This window comes from Physeter macrocephalus, chromosome 20, assembly GCF_002837175.3.
Source record: "Physeter macrocephalus isolate SW-GA chromosome 20, ASM283717v5, whole genome shotgun sequence".
Taxonomy (NCBI): domain Eukaryota; kingdom Metazoa; phylum Chordata; class Mammalia; order Artiodactyla; family Physeteridae; genus Physeter; species Physeter macrocephalus.
Window position 1 is genome coordinate 73,277,016 of NC_041233.1, and position 27,128 is coordinate 73,304,143.

Below are 27,128 nucleotides of genomic sequence, written 5' to 3' on the forward strand. Positions count from 1 at the left end.
GTCTCTTGTAATAGTCTTTATTTTAAAGTCTATTTTGTCTGATATGAGAATTGCTACTCCAGCTTTCTTTTGATTTCCATTTGCAGGGAATATCTTTTTCCATCCCCTCACTTTCAGTCTGTATGTGTCCCTGGGTCTGAAGTGGGTCTCTTGTAGACAGCATGTGTACAGGTCTTGTTTTTGTATCCATTCAGCCAGTCTGTGTCTTTTGGTTGGAGCATGTAATCCATTTACATTTAAGGTAATTATCGATATGTAGGTTCCTATTACCATTTTTTAAATTGTTTTGGGTTTGTTATTGTAGGTCTTTTCCTTGTGTTTCCTGCCTAGGGAGGTTTCTTTAGCATTTGTTGTAAAGCTGGTTTGGTGGTGTTGAATTCTCTTAGCTTTTCCTCATCTGTAAAGGTTTTAATTTCTCCATCAAATCTGAATGAGATCCTTGCTGGGTAGAGTAATCTTGGTTGTAGATTTTTCCCTTTCATCACTTTAAGTATGTCCTGCTACTCCCTTCTGGCTGCAGAGTTTCTGCTGAAAGATCAGCTGTTAACCTTATGGGGATTCCCTTGTATGTTATTTGTTGTTTTTCCCTTGCTGCTTTTAATATTTTTATTTTGTGTCTAATTTTTGATAGTTTGATTAATATGTGTCTTGGCATGTTTCTCCTTGGATTTATCCTATATGAGACTCTCATATATTTATTTATATCCTGTATGAGACTCTCATGTGCTTGCTGGACTTCATTGACTCTTTCCTTTCCCATATTAGGGAAGTTTTCAATTATAATCTCTTCAAATATTTTCTCAGTCCCTTTCTTTTCCTCCTCTTCTTCTGGGACCCCTATAATGCAAATTTTGGTGCATTTAATGTTGTACCAGAGGTCTCTACGACTGTCCTCAATTCTTTTCATTCTTTTTTCTTTATTCTGCTCTGCAGTAGTTATTTCCACTATTTTATCTTCCAGGTCACTTATCCATTCTTCCGCCTCAGTTATTCTGCTATTGATTCTTTCTAGAGAATCTTTAATTTCATTTATTGTGTTGTTCATCATTGTTTGTTTGCTCTTTAGTTCTTCTAGGTCCTTGTTAAACGTTTCTTGTATTTTCTCCATTCTGTTTCCAAGATTTTGGATCATCTTTACTATCATTATTCTGAATTCTTTTTCAGGTAGACTGCCTATTTCCTCTTCGTTTGGTCTGGTGGGTTTTTACCTTGCTCCTTCATCTGCGGTGTGTTTCTCTGTCTTCTCATTTTGCTTAACTTACTGTGTTTGGGGTCTCCTTTTCACAGGCTGCAGGTTCATAGTTCCTGTTGTTTTGGTGTCTTCCCTCAGTGGCTAAGGTTGGTTCAGTGGGCTCTGTAGACTTCCTGGTGGAGTGGACTAGTGCCTGTGTTCTGGTGGAGGAGGCTGGATTTTGTCTTTCTGGTGGGCAAGACCGCGTCCGGTGGTGTGTTTTGGGGTGTCTGTGACCTTATTATGATTTTAGGCAGCCTGTTTGCTAATGGGTGGGGTTGTGTTCCTGTCTTGCTAGTTGTTTGGCATAAGGTATCCAGTACTGTAGCTTGCTGGTCATTGAGTGGAGCTGGGTCTTAGCATTGAGATGGAGATCTCTGGGAGAGCTTTTACCGTTTGATATTACATGGAGCCAGGAGGTCTCTGGTGGACCAATGTCTTGAACTCAGCTCTCCCACCTCAGAGTCACAGGCCTGACACCCAGCCGGAGCACCAAGACCCTGTCAGCCACATGGCTGTTTTGGGAAGTCTGAGGTTTCTGCCAGCGTTCAGTAGGTGTTCTATAGGAGTTGTTCCACATGTAGTTGTATTTCTGATGTATTTGTGGGGAGGAAGGTGATCTCCACATCTTACTCCTCCACCATCTTGAAGGTCCTCCCTGCCCCCCAGTTGACTTTTTGCTTTAGTTATATGGCTTGTTTGCCAGTTTTAAAAATAATTTTCATAGTATACAGTTTACTCATTTAAAGCACATAATTTCAGTGGTTTTTAGTATATTCACAGTTTTGTAACTGTCACCACAATTAATGTTAGAACACTTTCATCGCTCTAAAAATAACCCTGCACTCATTAGTAGTCACTCCTTTTCCCCCAAACCCCAGGCAAATCCTAGGCAACCATTAATCTACTTTCTTTCTCTGTAAATTTGCCTATTCTGAATATTTCTGATAAATGGAATCATAAAGTATGTGGCCTTTTGTGACTGGGTTTTATTTAGCACCATGTTTTCAAGGTTCATGCTTGTTGTAGCATGTGTCAACACTTAATTCCTTTTTATTCCATCGTATACCACATTTTATTTACCCATTCATCAGTTGATGGACATTTGGGTTGTTTTCACTTTGGGGCTGTTATGAGTAATACTGCTGTGAACATTGTGTACAAGTTTTTGGGTGGACATTTGTTTTCGTTTCTCTTGGGAGAAAGAGAAATTCCATACCTAGGAATGGAATTTCTGGGTCATATAGTAACTGTGTCTAACCTCTTGAGGACCTGCCAGACTGTTTTTCAAAGCAATGTGCCATTAAAGAGGGAAAAAAAAAAAAGATCTAGGGACTTCCTTGGCAGTCCAGTGGTTAAGGCTCTGCACTTCCACTGCAGTGGGTGCTGGTTTGATCCCTGGTTGGGGAACTAAGATCCTGCATGCTGTGCAGCATGGCAAAAAAAAAAAAAGAGATCTAAACAAGGGTATGAAGAATCTGTGGGTTTCAAATAAATGAGAACATAGATGTCCTTTCTTTTGAAAAAAACATCCTTTAAAGTTTTATAGGCTTATGTTCCATATCTGCATATCTTATTTGCTGTATCTCATTGCCTTAATAGATAACTGTATCATTTTCCATATTTGGTTTCCCATTAGACATCTGTTTAAAATTTTAGCTCCAGATGGTCATAGATAGCTACCAACCTTTAAAGTAAAATCATTTATTTTCCTTTTCCTATACAGCAGCAACAACATCAGCCCTTAATCTTGGTTGTGAAATGTAAGTTGCTAGAGTAGTAGAAAAACTAGGGGAGCGCTGTGGCGCTTGCCGTGGTGCTTTTCTTTTTGAGATGGTGTGTTTCGATGTTGTGAGAAGTGCCTAAGCACATATTACACAGGACTGGCTGGGCCTCTGGAAAAGGGAAGGTGACCCCACTGTCCACGCTCTGCCTTGTAATCCCTAGAGCTCTGTCTAAACAAAGCATCTTCAGGCTGGAAGGGATCCCAAGAAGTAGTTTTCTGTATACCTGTTTCTTGGTAGGCCTGAATTTAACCTATTTTAAAAGATAGTTGTCTATACTTTCTTTTCTAAAGTTAACTGTATATATGGAAGATTTTTAAATATTCATTGAAAATGTTTATGTTTAAAGTATTTTAAATTTCTATTTAGAAAACTCAGTTTTAAGAGACAGAGACAGACTTCTGGATAAGATGGTGTGGTGACTTTGTGCTTTGTAATGCAGATCACAATCCTCATCTGAAATCTTTGGGGCTGTATTTGTTTTAGAATTCAGGTTTTGGGGGCTTTCTAAAAGGTTATTCCATGTACTTGATATATGTGCAGTGAGTCTGGGACATTACCCTACAGTTTTACACATTCATACTTCTTAAAGAATCATATGCATATTCATTCTAAGGAAGGTAAATGATGACTATAAATTGCCTCATATCAGTTCAGGGATTATTTTGTCATTAGATGAGCTTGTAGCAAACTTTTAAAAAACTTTCAGGTTTCAGAGTTTTTTGGATTTTGGAGTTAAGGGATATTGGGCCTATATCAACTCTATTCCAAGCCCAGGAAGAGGATAGGTTAAAAAAAAGAGAGAGAAAAGAAAAGAAAAACAAGACATTGCCAGGCCTAGAGGGAAACCGCATCTTATCTTCATGGACCATAAATGGAATAGTGGATCAGACAGAGGCCTTCTAGTTTCTGCATCCATAAGCAGGCAGTGGTGGGTGGAGATTTGGTCCCTACACATTAAAGGGAACTAAAAGGGCTATACTGGAGATGGGGGTCTGGAGCCATGTTCAGTACTTTAAGCCTGGTGCTGGAGTGGGACCCCCCAGTTCATAAAAGGAGGCTGTAAGGTTATCTGTTCTAAGTGGGATAATTGTGCCAAAAAGAATTCTCTTGTCTGTTAAGCCAGTAGCACCTCCCTTGAGAAGCACTGGTCTTCGCAAAAGATAAGGATCTGAATTAACACAATAATAGTCAGCATGAAGTAGTTGGGGTTGATAGGAGAGACTTTAGCAGGTAGAATAATGGAAGATGACTCCAAGGTTTCTTGCTTAAGTAATCCAGTGGGTGATGTAGTCATTGCCTGAGATACGGCATACCAGAGAAGGAACAAGATTTGCCAAACAGACGTTGGTCAGGTTTGGAGATGCTGAATTTGAGAGACTAGTGTCTCATTAGTGGGGAGATGTATTTTGGGGTCATGAGCTCAGAGCAAAAGAGTAGAGTTAGAAATGTAGAGTTAAACGTAATCATAGTTAAAAATGAGGAAAGAGGATGAAATTTTCTTGGCAGAGCATGAAGAATGGGAAGAGAACTAAGGGTGGAACATTGGGAGCCACCATTTTCTTTAGAGATAGAGATGCCAACAAAGAAGACAGAGAAGGAACAGTTGGAGGTGGGGGAAGAGCCCAGAGAGACAGGTGTCATAGGGGCCAGGTGACGAGATGGCAGAGAGTGATCGTAATGCCACGTTCTTAGACAGACATAAGGTTTGTCCTTTTCAGAGCGAGGGGGTCCTTGTTTCACTCTGCCTGAGCAGTTTCATTGGCCTTCACTCTTTGACCACCCCAATCATACTATAGTCCTCACAGCTCCAGTGACTGTGACACTGTGCCCTGCTAACTCACGGAGACTTCAGGGTTGAGGGATGGATTTTTAAAAAAGATTCTGGTAAACTTGAACGATGTTAAAAGGTGGTAGGAAAGGGGCTATTAGAGAGAGAGGTTGGAACAGAGGAGAGAGGGGGTGAATGACGGGGCAAGGTCCTGATCCTAGAGGAGACACAGCAGGAAACTAGCCTTGCAGAGAAAAACAACTCCCGTCCTTCTGAGAGTGAGGAGAGTGGGTGCAGACTAGGTGTGCTGCTGCAAGATTACTTTAGAATAGCTAGATATTTAGAATCATCTTTGATATATTCCTGGGGGAAAGTCTTGCTGGCTTGAATGCTCTTAAGGAATAACTGTGTCTGACAGAGGCATAATATCCTGTTTGAATATTAAAATTGCAACAATCTATAACTAGGTTTAAGGCATGTTTTCAGATTTTTTAAAGAAAGCGTTATTAATATGACTGGATGATTACTAACACTCTGCATAAAAATCACTAGCCAGCAGTTGCTCAGTGCTGCAAGCAGCAGCAGTGGGGACTAACAGGAGAGCTCCTTTGCTGCCCCAATAATTCTGTACTAACCAAGGCTGGGGGGGTATGAGGTGTATTCATGGACGAAGGGAAGTGACGGTTTTCTAGGACTGCTTTTATGCCCCATATGTGAATCTGGAGGTTACCACTTACATTTGTAGCGTCAGAGCCCATCCATTCATTTAACAAAGGTTTTTTGAGACCTCCTGTACCAGGTACTGCTAAGGCCCTGGAGATATATGAGTCAGTAAAACAAGGATCTCTGCTATTATGGAACTTACATTATGGTGGGGGTGCGGCAGACAGTAAACATCAACATAATTATATCACGTCATATGTTGGAAAGTAGTGAACGCTATGGGAAATAAAAGTTGAGTGCAGTAAGGGTGGTGGGTGGAGTGCCCAGGAGTGGAGATTATGGTAAGATATCTGAGGAGAGGATGTCTGGGCCGAGAGAATAGCCAGAACACAGGCCCTGAGGTGGAAGTAGTCCTGGCTTGTTGAGGAACAGCAAGGAGGCTGATATGGGTGGAGTGGAGTAAGCAAGGGGAGGAGAGCCACAGGAGATGAAGGCAGAGGAGAGAAGATGAGGGTCTAGTTTTGAGCATGTTGAGTGTGAGGTACCTGATGGAAATCCAAGTGGAAACGTTGGGATTTGTGATTCTAGAATTTTGGGAAAGAGCGGAGCTGGAAATGTACCTCTGGGAGGGAAGGGAGGGAAGGGTTGGCATGTAGGTGGTATTTAAAGCCATGAGACTGGATGAAATTGCTGAGGGAGTGAATGCAGATAGAGAAGGGGGTCAAGGACTGAACCTGAGGTGCCAAGACATTAAGAAGTCAAATGGTCAGGAAGGAACCAGTAAAAGAGGAAAAGAGTGACCACTGGAAGCCAAGTAAGACAGCGTATCAGAGAAGATGAGGGAGAGATGAACTGTGTCAAATGCTACTGAGTGGTTAAGATAAGGACTAGGAATCCACCACTGCATTTAGCCAAGTAGAGACCATTGGTCACACTGAAGATAAGGTTTAGGTGGAGTGGTGGGGGCCAAAGCCAAGTTGGATTGGGCTGGGGAGAGAACAGGAGGAGAGGGATTGGAGGCAGTGAGGAGTACAAAGAAGTAGGACCCTAGCTGGCACAGGAGGAGTGTTAAGAGGAGAGAAATATCAGTGTGTTTCTGTGCTGGTGGGAATGATCAGGCAGAAAGAGGGGAGAGGAGAGAATTGCTGGAGCAACGTCCATATGCTTGATTCTTGCTCCTTCCCCATTATCTCAAGATCTGGTTAGTTTTGCTTACTTGAAGGGAAATTAAGTTAACTTGGTTCTGGCAGGATGACTGTAGATTTTTTTTACTTCACCTTTGGTTCCCTTGTCTTCACTGGTAGGCCAGGTGGAGTGTAAAGTTTTAATCATGTTGTGAAACCCATGTGAATAGAGTGTTTGGTAGCCATAGCTTTGAAAAGACATAAAACCCATAAGATTGTAGTACATCTGAATTCTTCGTTCAATTATCAGTCTCCACTTCCAATTTGATAAAACAGGAACAGCCCCCTTCCTTTTTTAAAAAAAATTAATTAATTTACTTATTTATTTTTGGCTGCGTTGGGTTTTCGTTGCAGTGCGTGGGCTTCTCATTGCAGTGGCTACTCTTGTTGCGGAGCATGGGCTCTAGGTGTATGGGCTTCAGTAGTTGTGGCATGCAGGCTCAGTAGTTGTGGCACACGGGCTTAGTTGCTCCGTAGCACATGGGATCCTCTGGGACCAGGGCTTGAACCCATGTCCCCTGCATTGGCAGGAGGATTCCCAACCACTGTGCCACCAGGGAAGTCCAGCCCCCTAACTTAAAAAAAAAATTTATAATCAAAACTCGAACCAGGGGACTTCCCTGGTGGTCCAGTGGTTAAGAATCCGTCTTGCAATGCAGAGGACGCCAGTTCGATCCCTGGTCGGGGAACTAAGATCCCACATGCCGCGGGGCAACTGAGCCCGGGTGCCACAACTAGAGAGTCAGTGCGCCACAACTACCGAACCCACTTGCTCTGCAGCCCACGTGCCTGCCACAACTAATGAGCCCGTGCTCTCTGGAGCCCGAGCACCGTAATAAAAAAGATACTGTGTGCCGCAACTAAGACCCCAATGCAGCCAAAAAATAAAAAAATAAATATTTTAAAAAACCCCACAATCTTGAATTAGTTTTTTCTCCTCATTAAGTTTTTTTATCCTGTTTATAATCTAGTAACAGTTATTTTGTAAGTAAGACACTACTAATGATAACCATTTAGTAACTGTTAGCTCTTAACAGGGGTCTACCACTTAGCATAGCAATAAAACCAGTGTATTGAAAAAATGGAATTAGTCTGCATATGGTTAATAGAATCCTTGTGTCCCTTTCAGAATATTTGCTTTGTGTGTTGAGCCACATGAAATTATATGTAAAACTCTTGACTTTAACCAGGTAGTCCTCTGTAGAACCTCTGTGCCCTTCTCTTGTCTTAACACCTTCCCATCCTCTTCACCTTTGTTGGTTGGACTGCACATTTCCTGCAGCCCCTACTTTCTGCTTCAAACTTAATCTCTGGACCCAAAGAGTGTGTTTTTATGCTGATTTCATTAGTGTGTGTGAGGATAGGAGGAGAGTGAGTGGTTGAAACGTCCAGCTTTTAACATTCCCAGTAGAGCAGACTCTTGGCAACTTCTCACCCAAAACACTCAATTAACTAGCATGAATATTTAGCACATGTTGCTCTAAAGAAATGTGACGAGAGCATAGCATATGTGTATTTTGCACTATTTTTAATCTTTGATGCCACTTTTTAAAGCGTTAATGAATCCCAACCAGAGCATTTTATTCTTCAGTTATATTACATAAGAACTTACTATGATCCTAACCTGAATTTTCTACCCCTAAATCCTAAGTATATCCTGCCCTGTATTCTTTGCTTATCCTCTACTGTAGCTTTCTAATCCTTGAAACCACAGCTGTGTTTTCTAATATCAGTTGTCTACTGGGTCATTTTACCTGCTCTTGAGGTTTTAACCACAATGCTTGAGGAGTAGTGACACTTCTGCACTCACACTTGAACATTAAGCAAGCAGATATTAGTAATAATGAATTCTCTTTCTCCTCCTAATTATTTAGCTCTGTAAGAAGCATCATTTTGGAATTAACAAACCAGAGAAGATTATACCATCTCCTGATGACTCAAAGTTTCTACTGAAGACCTTTACGCATATTAAATCCAATGTGTCTGCTCCTAATAAAAAGAAAGTAAGAGTTTAATTGATATGGGCTTGGAATTAATCTTTGATTAGTTTTAAATTGAGGGGTGACTTTCCTGCTAATAGACTTACTTTCAAACTACTTGTCATATTAAAGCACCATCTCTGCATATCCTTGGGATTATTTTTTACTTTGCTCCTAGGGAATTGTGTGGTATCCACACAATGCTTTACATTTAATTCCTGCAGTAATAGTAGATTAATTTCTTACAGGTTAAGGAAAGTAAAGAAAAGGAGAAGTTGGAGAGAAGATTACTTGAGGAGTTGCTGAAGATGTTCATGGACTCAGAATCCTTTTACTATAGCTTGACCTACGACCTGACCAATTCAGTGCAGAGGCAGAGTGCTGGGGAGAGGGACCCCTGTCCTCTTTGGCAAAAGGTACCTCTCACAGCTCAGAGCAGGGTTTGCCACCAGAACAATTTATGGACCCGTTTGGCTTCTATAGGAGAACTGAAACAACATGTTTCTGAACTGTTTGTTTTCTACCTTTTCCAGGTCGATGACCGATTTTTTTGGAATAAATATATGATACAAGACCTTACTGAGATTGGTGTGAGTAGTTGTTTCTGAAATATTCTAAGGTAGTTTATAGTTGGTAGGCAAATATTTTTAAGTTGTACTAAAATAAAAATTTAAAATCTCACGTGATGTTTTCCCCTGTAGAATGAGAATCATTTAGCTAGGGAAAACCAGGGCACTACTTTAAGGCGGTTCATAATTCGACTGTATAGCCACAGGCTTATCTTTTTAGCAGGTTTCCATAGAACAGTCGTAATTTAAGGCTGTGGAACTAATATCCATAGAGTTTCTGTAAAAGATATTTTGTTTGTACCCATTGGAAGTGTTGAAGCCTGGTTTTCCTTTAGTGATACCAGTCATTTAATGTTCCTGTTTCCTCATATGGAAATTGGAGTAGACAAATCTCTAAGAATGTTCCAGTACTACAAGTATTCGAATGAGGGAAGACGGGATATGATGAGATTATTGCATGAGGTTCCTTCAGGTTTAATGATTACCTTCTTCCTTTACTCTGTCATGTATATTGGAGAATTATGACTGTCCAAAGACAGTTCATTTATTTGGTCAATCAACCAATATTTATGGAAAGCCTGCCATGTGCCAGTTACTGTTTTGGACACAAATTGAGCAAAAAGTTGAATAGGGTCACAGATTATCTTTTTCTTAACCTTTCAGAAAGTTCAAGGCTTTTTTCTTTCTGTTTCTCCCTATTGGTGGTGGTTAGTATAAATGATTTTGACCTATTTATCTGGTGGTGTCTAAAACTAGGTATCTATCATGGCTCACCTCTCTAAAATGTTCTTGCCTCTCTTTATGATGCTGATCAAACCATGACGACCAAACCTTAATGATAGGGGGAGAAAAATAAGGGTGTCTGTAATGAGTATTTGTCCTGTTTGCTGACATATTGAGCTCTAATGTGTTTTGCAGAGTTTTTGTCAGACACGTAGCATTACCATTTAAAACTGATGACTTACAATAAAGGTGGCATTTGGTAGCATACCTATCTCTGTTCCTGTTGAGAGTTTGGTATTTATTGCTAAAACAAAAATATAAATAATGAGAATGGTGATAAAAGTAATGAATGCAGATAGATCCTTTGCTTCACTATTTTCAACTCTAACCACCTTCCTAAGATCCTATCTGCAGGCTCCATAAAACAAAACTGTGAGATAGGACCTGGAGTATATAAGTAGTATATTTCACAGCTACTTTAGACTGTGAAAGAAGGGGTGGAATTGAAGTTGATGTTGAGATTAAGGCTAGATACAGATACGGAGATAGGAGGAAAAGAGGGACTAAGAACAACTTCTCTGGAGCACTTTTCATCCTTTACTGTTCCTGCATACAGTCAGTTGAGAAATCTGAGTAGTCTTAGTCTGAAAGACTAAGAGGAAATCTCTAATTAATACTCTCCTAATTACATTGGATGACTTTTTTTTTTTTTTTTTTTTTTGCGGTACGCGGGCCTCTCACTGTTGTGGCCTCTACCGTTGCGGAGCACAGGCTCCGGACGCGCAGGCTCAGCAGCCATGGCCCACGGACCCAGCCTATCCGCGGCATGTGGGATCTTCCCTGACCGGGGCACGAACCCGCGTCCCCTGCATCGGCAGGCGGACTCTCAACCACTGCGCCACCAGGGAAGCCCGGATGACTTTTTTAAATAAGATATTTATGGAAAGGATTCTTTTTTTGGTTCATTGACTACTTGGATTTTAGCTTGGCAGAGCAAGACTTTTTCTAAACTAGAAAGTAGAATAGACCTCCATGTTTCATAATAAAGTGATCAGAGTTGGTTGTATTTAATTAAAGGCTTAATACAATTGGGAGCTGAAAATCAACCTTTAAGCTTTATTTTATTCTGTACCAGCAGGAATAACTGTAATAGCCACATTTGTTAAATCCTAACTACTAGGCAGGCACTGTGCCAAACACTTTTTAGATTTTACTCATTTAATCTTCACAACAACCTTATGAGGTTGTCGTTTTTCTTATTTCACAAAGCAGAATGCCGAGGCATGGCAAGGTTAAGTGATTCACCTGCGTGAGGAAGTAAGTGGCGGAGCTTGAATTTGTACCCAGCAGCTACGGTCCCTTTCAGGCAGCTCTTCTTGAATGACCACCAGAAACAAAAGGAAAGCCTCTCACCTCCGCACCCCCTCCCTCCCTCCATTCCTTAGTGTTCTCCAAAAGCCAGAAAATACAGTTAAAGGATGGAAGGTTTCTGCTTCTAATAAACTAACAACAAGTATGTGCTAACTACTGCTTGGGTTTAAGAAAGTAGCAGTGCTGTACAGAATAGGAGCAACATGATGTTCATATTATTTTCAGACACCGGATGTGGACTTTTGGATTATCCCCATTATTCAAGGTTTTGTGCAGATTGAAGAACTTGTGGTTAATTATAATGAGTCATCTGACGATGAGAAAAGCAGCCCGGAGACCCCCCCTCAGGAGTCCACCTGCGTAGATGACATTCACCCACGCTTTCTAGTGGCTCTCGTTTCACGCCGAAGTAGACACAGAGCAGGTGAGTGGAGGGCTGTAATAGTGTACAAATTAAATCCAGGCGGGAATGGAACATCTGCAGATGTATTGAAATGCTAATGACAATAATGGATTTGGAAACACAGTTGGCTTCACAGTGCTCAGTGACTCTCAATAGTGTGATCTAATTGGGGACCAAGTTTTCAGAGAGAAGTGAATGGCAGAGAGTTAACAAAAGGGAAAAGAAAAGGAGGTATGTATGCGGAAAAGAGCAGAAAGTCACTTGGGATGTGCTTCTAGATACCATTGTTCCTACTGACAGCCTGTATCACAGTAATAAATCCTTCCCGGGTGCTAGCACCTTTGGGAAAAACCTCCTCTTTCAGTTCACAGGAACTATCTCAGCTTCAACTTTTAAAAAACGATGCGTACAGGCATGATCTGGGGTAAGTGGACACTGCTCTGCCTGGCAGTTGCACATTAGATCCCCGAGGCTGTCCTGAAAGACACAGATTTGGTTAAGAAGCATATCTAGTGAGACTAATTTTTTTTTTCAATGTTGCTGTTTTGTTTTAATTTTCTTTTAGGAATGCGTTATAAACGAAGAGGAGTGGATAAAAATGGAAATGTTGCAAATTATGTGGAGACTGAGCAGTTAATTCATGTGCATAATCATACCTTGTCATTTATTCAAACACGAGGCTCTGTGCCTGTGTTTTGGAGCCAGGTTGGGTATCGATATAATCCAAGACCTCGGCTGGACAGAAGTAAGCCTGTCAGTTATTTGGTTTGCAGACGATGATTTCAGAGGGAGTTTTTTTAAATATTAGATACTTCATAGGTTTGGATTTGTTTTGCCAGATACTTCATTTAAAATAAAAACTCATATGGTAAAATTTAATAGTGATATAATAATCACAAAAGTAATAATGGTTGTTGACAATTTAAGTAATTAACAATAAAAAGATTCCAAAATAGAGCAAAATGGAGCTTAATTCACAGATTTTAATTTGTTGTTTCTTTAAAGAATACTTTATTACATGCTTAATTTTGGAAAAGTGTAAATATGGCCAATATTTATAGAAGCAGGTAATATCTTAAATAAGACAGCATCTACAAGGAATAGATAGGATGCCTTTACTCACATGTTTTGCTGTGAAAGGTTTGTTGTTGTTTTAAATATTAAGGATTTAATTTCTTCCAGTATTTTAACTTTAGCACTGGAATAGCTAAGTCATGTCAGTCTAATTAGATTACTGAAAGAGGCTGATTTTAAAAATTATTTACAGAATATTTTTCTCTCAAAACAATTTATATTTGTGAGAATTCAGTAAAACTTCAGTTTTTAACATCCTTGTTTTAAAGGGGTTTTTATTAATTTATTGTAAACTACATGAAACCTTTTCTGACAAGTTGGCTGGTTATGTAAATAATAAATGTCATTTCATAGTTGCCACCTTCAGTATTTTAGTTTAGTCTAATTGGGGGAAAAAAATCAGAGATCTTCCGCTTAGCATTTCATTTGAAAATATTGGTTTTAGACAATCTTAGTTACATTTGGGCTGTCAATAGATTATATAAAAGTAAACGTAAAGGTGGAATAGACACTAATTTCTGTGTTACACATGGGAAGAAAAAAAAGATTTTGTATCACTTCTTTGTAGGTGAAAAGGACACTGTCGCCTATTTCTGTGCCCATTTTGAAGAACAACTGAAAATTTACAAAAAACAGGTGGGATTTGATCTGTAGTAATAAGTGTTCCTTCATATTTTTAGAAATGGTTATGCATCTGTTTCTTTAAATTTCATGAAAATAATGTGATTCATAATTAAGCAAAATGGCACTTCTCATGAAGTTAAAGAACACATAGCTAAGAGTGTTCTTAATATTCTTTAAGAATTATCATTGGGCTTCCCTGGTGGCGCAGTGGTTGAGGGTCCGCCTGCCGATGCAGGGGACGCGGGTTCGTGCCCCGGTCCGGGATGATCCCACATGCCACGGAGCGGCTGGTCCTGTGGGCCACGGCCGCTGGGCCTGCGCGTCCAGAGGCTGCGCTCTGCAACGGGAGAGTCCATGGCGGTGAGAGGCCCGCGTACCGCAAAAAAAAAAAAAAAAAAAAAAATAAGAATTATCATTGAGTCAGCTACTTTAGACTGTTTTTAGATGAGATTAATCTGTCAATTACTACAATCTGAGAAGTATCTAGAGTAGGATAGGAAAGGCATCTCTCAGTACCACCTATAGGTCCATCTCTTTGAGATAACAATTTGGTATGTATCCTTCAATATCTTTTTTCTCGGCCCACCGTTCTTATTTATTCATACACTCATATGTAGGTATGTGAACATATAAATCAAAATCAATTGAGAACTGTTAGGTGAAATACAAGTTCAATAAGATGACCAGATTTCATACAGATTAATGTAGACTAATCAGTAACTCTCTTATCTATTAGCAATGACCAGTCTGAAGGTGTAATGCCATGGGATGCATTTTTCTAACAGCAACAAAAATAGGAAGAAATAACCTGAAATCTACTGAACATACAAAAACGATAGCATGTATATGGGGGCAAGGGTGTCAGGAGGGGAGGATTACTGAAGAACATAAAAGAAGACTTGAATAAACGGAGAGAAAATATCATGTTCCTGGAAGGAAAGACTCAATATTGAATAGATTTCAGTTTTTAATATATACATTTTGTGCAATCTCAAAGAAAGTCCCAGCAGGGAAATAAAAAGCAAACCCTCATACTGAAAAAAAATATAAAGTTTGTAGTAAGAGATAAAGGCAGGTAACTGGGGAAATGAGAACGCTCACACATTGCTGGGAGGAGCATAGGTTGCCATAGCCATTCTGAATGGTATTATCAATCAAAATAAAATATGCTTACACTGTTAATCCAGTAATTTGTCTTTTGATATCTCTCCTACATACCATATACAGAAATCAGTTCCAGATGGATGTGGATCTAAAAGTGAAAGGTTAAACAATAAGCCTTTTAAGGGCAAATATAGAACATCTTTTGACCTTGGGTCTTAAACAGGGCTTTAAAAACACGAACCATAATGAAAAAAAAATGACTTTACTAAATGTTTAATTTTTACTAAAACTTTATTATTTACTGAAACTTTATTGAATGATCAAATATTTTGAATATTAAAATACTACTATACATTATAAATATTATTAAAATTAAATAGGACTTAAGCACCAACCATAATGAAAAAATTGATAAATTTGACTTCACTAAAATAAAAGAACTTCTGATTATTAAAAGGCACCATTAAGAGAATGGAAAGGCAATTCACAAAGCAGGAGAAGACATATATAAGACAAAGGACTTTTATCTAGAGTACATTAAAAACTCCTATAAATCCATAAAAACGGTATACAGCCCCAAAGAAAATTGGACAGAAGACTTGAGCAGATTCTTCATGAAAAATGATGTCCAAAGGCCGATAAACATGAAAAGGTGTTCCACGTCGTTAATCATCAGGGAAATGCAAACTAAAACCAACATTCACAAAACCAGAATGACTAAAATAAAAATGGTGGGAAGTACAAGTTTTGTCAAGGATATGGAGCAACTGGAACTCTAATACAAGGCAAAAAAATTTAAATCTCCCTGAGAGAAACGTGTCCAATCAACGAGGCATGTATAAGCCTCCTTTATTGCAGCATAAAAGAGCCCTAATTGTTCATCAGGAGGTCAATGGGTAAATAAAGTACAGCATATCCAAAGTGCTGAATACAAATGCTTAAAAATGATGAGGTACATGTATGTGTACTAATGTGAAAAGATCTTAAACTCATATAGTGGAGTGAGAAAAATTGCATAACAGCATATGGCATGTTACCATTTGAAAACTCCCACAAAACAAAACTGTGTCATATGTAATTCTCTTCCATATATATGTGTGTGTTCTCACCTACATATGGCATGCACATTTATATAGGAACGCACTTAGGTGGCCTGAAAGGGTACACATCAAACTTGTAGTGGGAGTTACCTTCAGGGAAGGCTGTGGACTTAGGTTGTGGTCAGGAAGGATGTGATCTTTATCTACGTTTGAATTTTTTACAATGTAAATAAAGTTCATGTGTTCGCAATATATGTAATTATAAGTAGCACTGAAGAGAATAAACCATAATTTAAATGTAACACATAATCACTGTAAAAAATTGAAGTAATAGTGAGGTATATAAAGGAAGTAGAAGAAATAACCTCCTCTCCACCCTCATTCCTGCTCCCTGTTGACTTTCACAGCCTGTTTGTACACATCATACACATCAACTTTATAGGCCTATGTGTTGAGCAGACACTTGTTCCTTTCTAACAGTACCCCAAGAGTGTTCTTTTATCCACCCTCATCTGTTGGGTAATTGCTCTCTGGGAGGTGGGCTGCGGTCGGTCTGACTCAGTCATGGTGTCACTACTGTTGCTCTTGCCTGTATTTGGTACAGGCATGGGCCTGTGTATGTTCTTGGCACTTTGGCCAGTGAGGTCTGATGTGAAGGGAAGTCTGCTGGGAGGCTCTGAGCAAGATTTCCTGCTCTAATAAAAAGAAATACAGGAACCCACAGTCAGTCCCTCTGTGGTGGTTGTGTCTGGATTTGATTGGTACTGCTGCAGCTGTGTCAAGGCTAGGTCAGTAGCCTGAGGATTGACTAATATGCCGAGGATGGCAGAACAAAAAGATAGAGCTGGTTTTGGTCACCATTGAATGAAGCAGTTCTGGAACTGTGCAACCTCGACTTCTGAGGTTCAGAACAGATTTCCGTTCTGAGATTTGAGTTAGTAATTTGTCATTTGCAGCAAAAAACATCTTGACACATGCATATATACACATTCAAAATTTAAGTCAAAAGAGGGCTATAAGCTATGGGATATACACTATTCTGCAACTATTTTCACTTAATAGCTCATGGCTATTATTTAACCATTTCTCCATTGGTGGACCTTCAGGATATAGTTTTTGCTATTCTAAAATTCTCCAGAAAACATCCTTTATATATTTTGGAACACTTGTGTGCTTTATAAAGTTCTAGAGGTGAAATGGCTGGATCAAACATTACATTTCTTTTAGGTTGATATCTACCACTCAGTTGCTTCCAAACAGATCACACCAGTTTACACTCTCAGTAACAGTCAGTGGAGCCAGTGCCCTTCCTTACCCCATATACTCACTAACGCTGTCTGTATTTAGTGTTCAGCTTTTGCCTGTCTATAGGTGAAAACTGGTTTTCTGTTTTAAAATTTACATTTCTTTAAAGTTGTAGTCTCATGTTTATTGGCTATTTGTTTATCTTCTCTTGTGAATATCCTCTGTATCCTTTACCCATTTTTTTCTTACTGAATTTATAGCACTCTTTATATATTAATGGTTTTTATGTTGCAGGTATATTCCCCTAGGTAGTCCTTTATTTTTTTTTAACCTTTGCTTATACTGTCATTTAGTACACAGAGGTTTTATATTTTTATGTTGTCACATCTGTCCATCTTTTCTTTACGCTCTCTAGTTTTTGTTATGCTTAGAAGGTCATGTGCCATCCTTCAATTGGGAAAAAATCATCCCAACATTTCGTCTAGCTTTTTTATAACTTGAAGAAAAAATATTTAGATCATTAATGCATCTAGAATTTATTTTGTGTATAATGAAGTGTAGAGGGCTAACTTAAGTCCCCCCCCATGTAAACAGACAGTTATCCCAATACCATTTGTAGTATACCACTATAGTATAGTCCATACGTAGTCCACATATAGTATAGTCCATATTTCTCTCAGAATGATGTAACCATAGCTTAGATTCCTCAGTGTCCATACGTCTGTCTCTAGGACATCTGTCCTGTTCTGTTGAGTCATTCATTTTTCTGCACTCGTACCACAGTTTTAATCACTATACATTTAAAGTATGTTTTGCTCTCCAACGGGATGAGTCCTTTATTATTATTAGTGTTCAGATATTTTCCTGTATTATTCACTCTTCCAGATAAACTTTAGAATTAACTTTCCAAGTCCGTAAAAAGATCCTGATTGAATTTTGATTGGGATTGTTGAGTATATAGATTAACCTAGGGAGACTTGACATCTTTACAATATTGACTCTTTCCATCTAGCACCATGGTGTGTCTCTCCATTTATTCAGGTTTTCTGTTACATGTTTCAACAGAGTTTCATAGTGTCCAGTATGTAGGTCTTGTATATTTCTTTAAAAATTATTCTAGAGATTTAAAATACCTGCTATTATAAAGGAACTTGTTTTCATTATATATTCTAAGAGGTTATTGCAAATGTATAATGTGTAAAAAAGCTATTCATGCCATTGATGTAAATTCTCATAAACCTAAAATGTAACAAATGAAAATCTAATTTTATAAGGAAAAGAATTGATTCTTGAGTGGATTAATTTCTGAGCCTGGCTATAAATTATTTCTAAAACATAATTCTAAATAAATTCAGTAAAAATCATGAGTCTAATGTCTGATTAAACTAAATTTTTTCCTTTTCTTTACTCTCACAGGTTATTATTAATTTGGTAGACCAGGCAGGAAGAGAGAAAATAATTGGCGATGCTTACCTGAAACAAGTGTTGCTCTTTAACAACTCACACCTCACTTACGTTTCATTTGACTTCCATGAGCACTGGTAAGATGGCTTCCTGAGATGAGTTTTGATCAGTTCCAATGTTTGTGGTAGACACTGCCACAGGGACCTTAGTTTTTCTTCTCTTTATTGGGAAGAAAATCTTGTTCTCCTCATTGTTAGAAAGGAAAGGACTATCATTTGTTTACTTAGTTCCATTTTCATACGGGTTTTATTTTGCCTAAATATTTAAGTTAATTCTTCCTGAAATATTTATAGTCTTTTTGTTCCAAAATGACTTGGAGACTTAGAGTTCCTTTTTTCCTTTTATCCTTCAGTTAAAGAATTTCTGGAACTTTCCCTTTCTGCTTGAGTTTGAGCCTGGCAGGAGTAATAGTGTTCCCGTACTTAAAACTCATCCTGCTGGCTCATCTTTATACTGTTAGTAATACTGCTCTCCCTTGGGATAACTCCACTGGAGTTTTGCTCTGGAAAAACAACAATCATTTTGATGGTAATTTTAACTTGTGTGTATTCTGAAAGCAAGTTTCTTCTGTCATAATCCTGACTCTAATGTGGGTTCATTTACCTAGGTATTGAAAATTTTGGTGGGGAAAGAAGCTTCTGATGGCTGTGATATGTTTCAGTGTATTCTTAAGCATATTTTCTTTCATAATGAAGATTAGTTATAAATAATTATATAATTGCCTATTTAAAGTAGTGTTATTCTCATATTTATAGTAATAATTGTCTTTCATTTTTCCAAGTAACCTTAAATATCATATCTTAAGCTTAAAAAAATTACTAAAGTTTTTTTTTTTTTCCTTTTGGCATGTATTTTAGCCGAGGAATGAAGTTTGAGAATGTTCAAACACTAACAGATGCCATTTATGACATTATTCTTGACATGAAGTGGTGCTGGTAGGTATTTCATAAGAAATCAGTTTGACAGACTCTTGGTCTGTGAAATCATATGTATTTGTCTAGTACCACTAAGTGTTAAAATAATAGCAGGCTGAGAAAGGATTTTTGTTTTTCTTGTTTTGCTTCCCAATTCCTATTCTCCTTTTCAAAAGAGTGTGAGTCATTAGGCATTGTTAGCTTTGAACAGGGAAAAGGTGTCAGGTGGTCAGCAAAATGGAGTGAAGTGCTCTGTGACTATTCTTTAATTCCTTCTAACGCTCCATGATCTACATTTCTTCTTGGTCCCTAACATGGGAAGGAAGGTTTAGAGGTATTTGGTCCCAGTTTTGAGACATTTAAAAATTATCAGAGAAGGAAGTTGATTCTTCAGGGGAGATGTAGGAAGAAGAAGTTGGCTTAAAGGACAGGAGAGAACATTTAATTAGATTTTAAGGCCACAGGTGGCTAGAGAAGTTAGATGGGTGAGGGCATGCTGCATGACTTCTCACTGGGTGATAGACTGAATTAGTCTGTTCAAGCTAATTTAGATGCATTTCTATTTGAAGTCAAAAAGGAGGAACAGGATGGTGTTTTAAAGTGCCTTCTGGTTTTAAATGTGTAGAAAAGCATAAGTAGGGGTTGTGTCAGCTCTGCCTAGTAGTTGTGTGACTCAGGCAAGTCACTCTTTCTGTACCTGGTTTTTTTTTTCCCAAAATGGGGATAATATCTTCCTTGTCGAGTTATTGTGTAAATTAACAATAACGTCTACAAAGGTCTCAGTAATGCCTGCCATATAATAATATTCTAAGCAAATTGATAACCAGTGTTGCTGTTGTTATTATTATACTGTGAAGAATTGTGGGTTTTGAAAAATTTAAAGTATTTCATATTGTAAAGTAATTCCGTACTGTTTTTGAAAAGGGTTGATCAAGCTGGAGTAATATGTAAACAAGAAGGGATTTTTCGAGTTAATTGCATGGACTGCCTGGATCGCACCAATGTGGTCCAAGCTGCCATTGCACGAGTGGTCATGGAACAGCAGGTAATTTGGAGTCCACTGGATTGTAAATATTCATTTATAATTTTTTTTCACATGTAAACCGGTAACTAAAATCTTTGTTCCATAGAACATTTACAGCATGCAAACATCCTTGTTGCTTTAAAACCTGGAAAGTACAGCCTTTCCTAGAAATCAGTTGAATCAAGTGGCCTTTTCTTAAGTATTCATTTCAAAAATGTGAGGCCCAGCATTTAAAATTGTACTGGGTGGCACTGTGTAGTCATTTACCTTTTTCTCTCAGCTCCAAACACTCGCTTCTGTATTTGGGGCATGGGGTCTGCACACCACCTTTCTGCTCAACCAGCTGATTCCATGTCAGGCTCTGCCAATAGAGGACATTAAAGGAAGACCATGAGGCTGGAGGAGGACAAAGGGACAAGTTCCTTCACCTGTGTTATATTCCCATCATCAGCACCCTCTCTGTGGCTTTGGTTCCTTTGGCACCACAGAACCAGCCTCTTCCCTTTGTGCCCCAACCCTGCTGTTTCCTGGAGTCATTATATCTCTTACCTCAGTGTCCCCTTTTAGATCTTTCAGCTGTGTAACACCTGGGTAATGAATTCCCAAGGTTGACATTCCTAGCATGTTTTTTTCTCCTGATAGAACCTTGTGACTATCCTTTGGGGATGCCTTCTACTGTCGCATTGAAGCAGCCAGGCTTTGGAGATCAAGCCCTGGCCCTAGCACATACAAGGTGTTGACCCCATGCAAAGAATTCATCCTCTCCAAACTTCCATCTCCTCATCTATAGATGGGGGTGATAAGAGTATTGATTGCATAGGGTGGTTATGAGGAGGAAATGAGATAATTTATTTTAAAAAGCTCAGACTTCCCTGGTGGTGCAGTGGTTAAGAATCCACCTGCCACTGCAGGGGACACAGGTTCAAGCCCTGGTCCGGGAAGATCCCACATGCTGCGGAGTAACTAAGCCTGTGTGCCACAACTACTGAGCCTGCACTCTAGAGCCCACAAACCACAACTACTGAAGCCCGCATGCCTAGAGCCCGTGCTCTGCGACAAGAGAAGCCACTGCAATGAGAAGCCCGCGCACAACGAAGAGTAGCCCCTGCTCGCCACAAATAGAGAAAGTCCGTCCGCAGCAGTGAAGACCTAATGCAGCCAAAAATAGAATAAATTTATAAAAAAAAAAAAAAAAGCTCTTAGAATGTGGCACCAGACTTAACATTTATTGGGCACTTACTGCTCTGCTACTATTAATATTATTGTTGTTTCTATATGATTTTTTGATGGTTAGTTTCACTTCATAGCCAAATTTAAAAGAAAGACAAAATATAATAGTATGAGTCTACACATTAAAAATTACAGCAAAACAGTATAAATTTTTTATTCTATTTATTCAGATGTAGCAATTCATAAGCTATCTTTCAAGTGGTGCTTAATTTTGAAAAAGTCTGAAAACATCATTTTTTTAAATTTAAGGGTCCTAAATTGTACATGCATATGCTTCCTTTCTCTGCAGTATACATTTTATGCTATAGTGTCGTGGCTTATATGCAGTTAATCTACCAATGTATTAATTTTAGCTGAAAAAATTAGGTGTGATGCCCCCAGAGCAGCCACTACCGGTGAAATGCAATCGAATTTATCAGATAATGTGGGCCAACAACGGTGACTCCATTAGCAGACAGTATGCTGGGACAGCTGCCCTGAAGGTAAGTACCTGCAGCCAGCATCTGTGGGTCATTATGTGGGACACAGGGTATAGTTTAAAACCAACTTGGTTTTTGAGGGAAAAGTACATGGGTTTCAGGTGGTAGGTGTATGTAGTTGACTCCTTTCTGGAATGTTGGGGTAAGGCAGGGGTCACACGTTCAAATTCCACAGATGCCAGGTAATGTGACCCATTAGATTAAAGGGAGAGATGGGCTGTGTGGACCTGAGGAAGAGCATATGTTGTCTTAGGAAGGTGCTGTTCTGCTACTTCCTAATGGGGATGGAGGCCCCGTGTTGCTAGATCTCTCAGTTTTCAAGGGAGTTCGGAAAGTTGGAATTTTATGTATAATGGTTAAAACTTTATACAGACAAAATAAAACATGTCTATGTTGGTGGGATTTGGGTCCCTGGTATAATTTGCCTCCTCTGAACTTGAATCCCAACCCTGCCTCTTACTAGCTCTGTGACTATGGGCAAGTCATTTAACTTCTCTGTGTCTGTCTCTTCATTTGTAAAACAGGAATAATACTAGGCCCACTTCAAAAAATTGGCATGGGATTATATGAGTTAATAACATGTTAGAGCTTAGACCATTCCCTGACACATAGTAAATGTTGAAGAAAAGTTTTATTATCTTTTTGTGATTGTTATACATAAAGTCTTTTGAGGATCCCACCAAGCTGATCTTCACAGAATTTAATGTAAATGTAAACTGTAGTCACTGGTCACTAAATACTCCCTCTGTGGGCAATAGGAAGTGGTTGAATTAGCTTAAATTAGGTTTATGTTAATTTTCCTTCAAGGTAATAATTCACCCCAGGATATTTGTTATAACAAATTGTACCATCGAGAGCTCAACAAGCATCAGATTATCCATCTTTTAGTTGGGTGATGAATGTCAAAAAGCTTTTTGTTAATTAAGGAAACTGAACTTTAGAAATCCTTGTGCAAGTTATTGTTTAAAGAGAAGTACTACTTATGCACTCAATGTCAGAGCACCTAAATATATAATGCAAATACTAATAAAACTAAAATGAGAAATAAACAGCATTACAATAATAGTAGGGGACTTTAACAGCCCACTCTCAACAATGGATAGATTATCCAGGCAGAAAATCAATAAAGAAACAACGGATTTGAACAACACTATAGACCCTATGGACCTAACAGACATATACAAAACATTCCATCCACCAACAGTAGAATACACATTTTTCAGAAGCACAAACGAAACATTCTCCAGGATAGATTATATGTTAGGCCACAAAACAAGTCTCAGCAACTTCAAGAAGATAGAAATTGTATCAGGTATCTTTTCTTAGCACAGTGGTATGAAACTAGAAATCAGTAACAGGAGGAAAATTGGACAATTCACAAATATGTGGCAATTAACATACTCCTGAACAACAGATGGATCAAAGAAGAAATCAAAAGGGAAATCAAAAAATAGCTTGAAACAAATTAAACTGGAAACACAACATACCAAAATTTATGGGATGCAGCAAAAGCAGTTCTAAGAGGAAACTTTATAGCTAATGCCTATATTAAGAAAAAAGGAAGATCTCAACCTAACAATTAAACCTCAAGGAACTAGAAAAAGAAGAAGAAACTAAGCCTAGGAAGGAAGTAATAAAGATTAGAACAGAAATAAGTGAAATAAAAAATAGAAAAACAATAGAAAAGATCAACAAAATTAAGAGTTGGCTGTTTTGAAGAGATAAACAAAATTGACAAACTCTTAGCTAGGCTAACCAAGGAAAAAAGAGAACTCAAAATTATAAATGAAAGAGATATTATAACTGATACCACAGAAATACACAGGATTATGAGACTACTATGAACAGGCATATGCCAACAAATTGAACAATTTAGAGGAAATGGATAAATTCCTAGAAACATACAACCTACCAGACTGAATCATGAAGAAACAGAAAATCTGAATAGACCAATGAGTAAGGAGATTGAATCAGTAATCAAAAAGCTCCCAACTAAAGAAAGCCCAGGACTAGGTGGTTTCACTGGTGAATTCTACAAACATTTAAAGAAGAATTAATACCAGTCCTTTTCTAACTCTTTTCAAAAAATAGAAGAGGGAACACTTCCAAACTATTTCTATGAGGCCCTGATACATAAATTAGATAAAGACACAACAAGAAAACTCTGAGCTCATGTCCCTGATTATTATAGATACAAAAATTCTCAACAAAATACTAACAAACCAAATTCAGCAGCTCATTAAAGGGATCATATTCCATGAGGAAGAGGGAGTTATCCCTGGTTCAGAATTTGAAAATCAATAAATGTGTTACACCACATCAATAGAATGAAAGATAAAAATCATAGGATCATCTCAATAGATGCAAAAAAAAGCGTTTGACAAAATTCAACATCCTTTCACCCAGTGTTGAAAACTGAAAGCTTTCCTCTCAGATCAGGAACAAGACAAAGGTGCTCACTTTCACCTCTCCTATTCATCATAGTGCTGGAAGTCCTAGCCAGAGCAATCAGGCAAGAGAAAGAAATAAAAAGCATCCAAATTGGAAGGGAAGAAGTAACATTGTCTTGATTTGCAGGTGGTGTGTTCTTATGCAGTTGACTTTGAACAACATGGGTTTGAATTACACGGGTCCACTTTATATGTGGATATTTTTCAATTGTAAATACTACAATACTACACAGTCTGTGGTTGGTTGAATCCCTGGATGTGGAGGAAATGTGGATACAGAAAGCCGACTATAAGTTATACAAAGATTAACCTCCACATTGTTAAAGGGTCAACCTTATATAGAAAATCCTAAAGACTCCACCAGAAAACTGTTAGAACTAATAAATGAATTCAGTAAAGTTGCAGGATACAAAATCAACCTGCCAAAATCTGTCGTTTCTATACACTAATTGAGATTATCTAAATAAGAAATAAAACAATCCCATTTACAGTAGCATCAAAAACAATAAAATAGTAAGGAATAAATTTAACCAATAAGTTGAAAGATCTGTACACTAAAAACTGGAAGACATTGATGAAAGAAATTGAAGAAGGCACAAATAAATGGAAGATAGCCTAGGTTCATGGCTTGGAAAAATTAACATTAAAATATTACCCAGGGCTTCCCTGGTGGCGCAGTGGTTGAGAATCCGCCTGCTGATGCAGGGGACGTGGGTTCGTGCCCCGGTCCGGGAAGATCCCACGTGCCGCGGAGCGGCTCGGCCCGTGAGCCATGGCCGCTGAGCCTGTGCGTCCGGAGCCTGTGCTCCGCAACGGGAGAGGCCACAGCAGTGAGAGGCCCGCGTACCGAAAAAAATAAAAACATAAAATATTACCCAAAGCCATCTCCAGATTCAATATAATCTGTATCAAAATTCCATTGGCATTTTCCACAAAAATAGAAGAAAAAATCCTAAAATTCATGTGGAACCACAAGAGACCCCTAATAGCCCAAGCAATCCTGAGAAAGAACAAAACTGGAGATATCCCACTTCCTGATTTCAAACTATATCACAAAGCTGTAGTCATCAAAACATAGTACTGGCATAAAAACAGGCACATAGACTAATGGAATAGAACCGAGAGCCCAGAAATAAACTCACGCTATCAGTAGACTAATAATTTGACAAGGGAGCCAAGAATACTCAATGGGGAAATGATAGTCTCTTCACTAATCCTGTTGGGAAACTGGATATTCACATGCAAAATAATTAAACTGGACCCGTATCTTACACCATTCACAAATATTAACTCGAAATGGATTAAAGACTGTAAAACCTGAAACTTTAGTTTACTCCTACAAGAAAACATAGGGAAAGTTCCATGACATTGATCTTAGCAATGATTTTTTGGACGTGACACCAAAAGCACAAGAAGAAAAGTAAAAATAAACAAGTGGGACTACATCAAAAAAAAAAAAAAGCTTTTGCATAGTAAAATAAATAACAAAATGAAAAGACAACCCATGGAATGGAAGAAAATATTTGCAAACCATATGTCTGAGAAAGGGTTAATATCCAAAATATGTAACAAAGTAATGCAACTCATTAGCAAAAAACAAATAATCTGATTTTACAACAGGCAAAGGCCCTGAACAGCCATTTTTCCAAAGAAGATATACAAATGGCCAACAGGTACATAAAAACGTGCTCAACATCAGTAATCATCAGGGAAATGCAAATCAAAACCACAGTGAGCTATCACCTCCCACCTGTTGGAATGGGTGTTATCTAAAAGATGAGATAAGTGTTGGGAGAAAAGGTAAACCTTGTACATGGTTGGTGCGAATGTAAATTGGCATAGCCACTGTGGAAAATGGTAAGGAAGTTCCTCAAAAAATTAAAAATGGAGTTACCATATGATCCAGCAATCTTATGAGTATGTATCCAAAGAAAATGAAATCAGTATGTCACAGAAATACCTGTACTCCTGTGTTCATTGTAGCACTATTCATAATAGTCAAGACCTGGAAACAGCCTAAGTATCTGACGGTGGATGAATGGCTAAAGAAAATGTGTGTGTGTGTGTGTGTGTGTGTGTGTGTTTATACAAAATGTGTGTGTGTATATATAATGGAATATTCTGCCATAAAAAAGAAGAAAATCCTGATATTTGCAGCAGCATGGATGAACCTTGAGGACATTATGTTAAGTGAAATAAGGCAAACAGAGAAAGACAAATACTGCATGATCTCACTTATACGTGGAATTTTAAAAAGTCAAACTCATAGAAACATTGAATAGATTGGTGGTTACCAGAGGATGGGGAAAATGGGGAGATATTGGTCAAAGAGTACAAACTTTCAGTTATAAGTTCTGGGGATCTAACGTACAGCATGGTGACTATAGTTAACAGTACTATATATACACACACATATATCAAATCATCACATTGTACACCTTAAACTTATACAGTGCTACTTGTCAATTATACAAAGCTGGAAAAAAAAGAGGAACACTTTTTTTCCTTTGGATGCAGCATTCATGTCTCTCTCTTCTATAATAGATTCATGTTGCTAAATTAATATTTCCTGCAAATGACCTAATTGGCAACGTGTTCTTCCGAAATTGTCAATTTTAGGACCAGGCTTGTTTCCAAGATTGCCTTGGATAGAAATAGTGGGGTTGGGATGAGGGAGAAAGAGACTATGCTTTCCTTGCCTTAAGTTTAAGTCACTACCTCTCTAGGGACTTGCTCTGACACCTTTGTTGTGAAAACCAAGAGAAACAAAACAATTAAATCTTCATTGGATCATTCTACAGG

General features: G+C 38.4%; 1 protein-coding gene across 4 annotated transcripts in view; it reads left to right on the plus strand.

The window, feature by feature from the left end:
* The window catches only part of INPP5F (inositol polyphosphate-5-phosphatase F), a 94,145-nt gene that overhangs the window by 50,777 nt on the left and 16,240 nt on the right, over window positions 1-27,128 (plus strand). For 3 of the 4 annotated variants that reach the window (XM_024121236.3, XM_028482052.2, XM_024121237.3), the window contains 10 exons: window positions 8,508-8,636; window positions 8,861-9,028; window positions 9,146-9,202; window positions 11,501-11,699; window positions 12,244-12,423; window positions 13,321-13,388; window positions 18,182-18,306; window positions 19,087-19,164; window positions 20,068-20,188; window positions 21,751-21,879. In XM_024121236.3, coding sequence (XP_023977004.1) covers window positions 8,508-8,636; window positions 8,861-9,028; window positions 9,146-9,202; window positions 11,501-11,699; window positions 12,244-12,423; window positions 13,321-13,388; window positions 18,182-18,306; window positions 19,087-19,164; window positions 20,068-20,188; window positions 21,751-21,879 — 1,254 coding nt within the window. Of the gene's footprint in view, window positions 1-8,507; window positions 8,637-8,860; window positions 9,203-11,500; window positions 11,700-12,243; window positions 12,424-13,320; window positions 13,389-18,181; window positions 18,307-19,086; window positions 19,165-20,067; window positions 20,189-21,750; window positions 21,880-27,128 lie in introns of all 4 variants that reach the window. The other variant, XM_024121235.3, reaches the window with a different exon arrangement.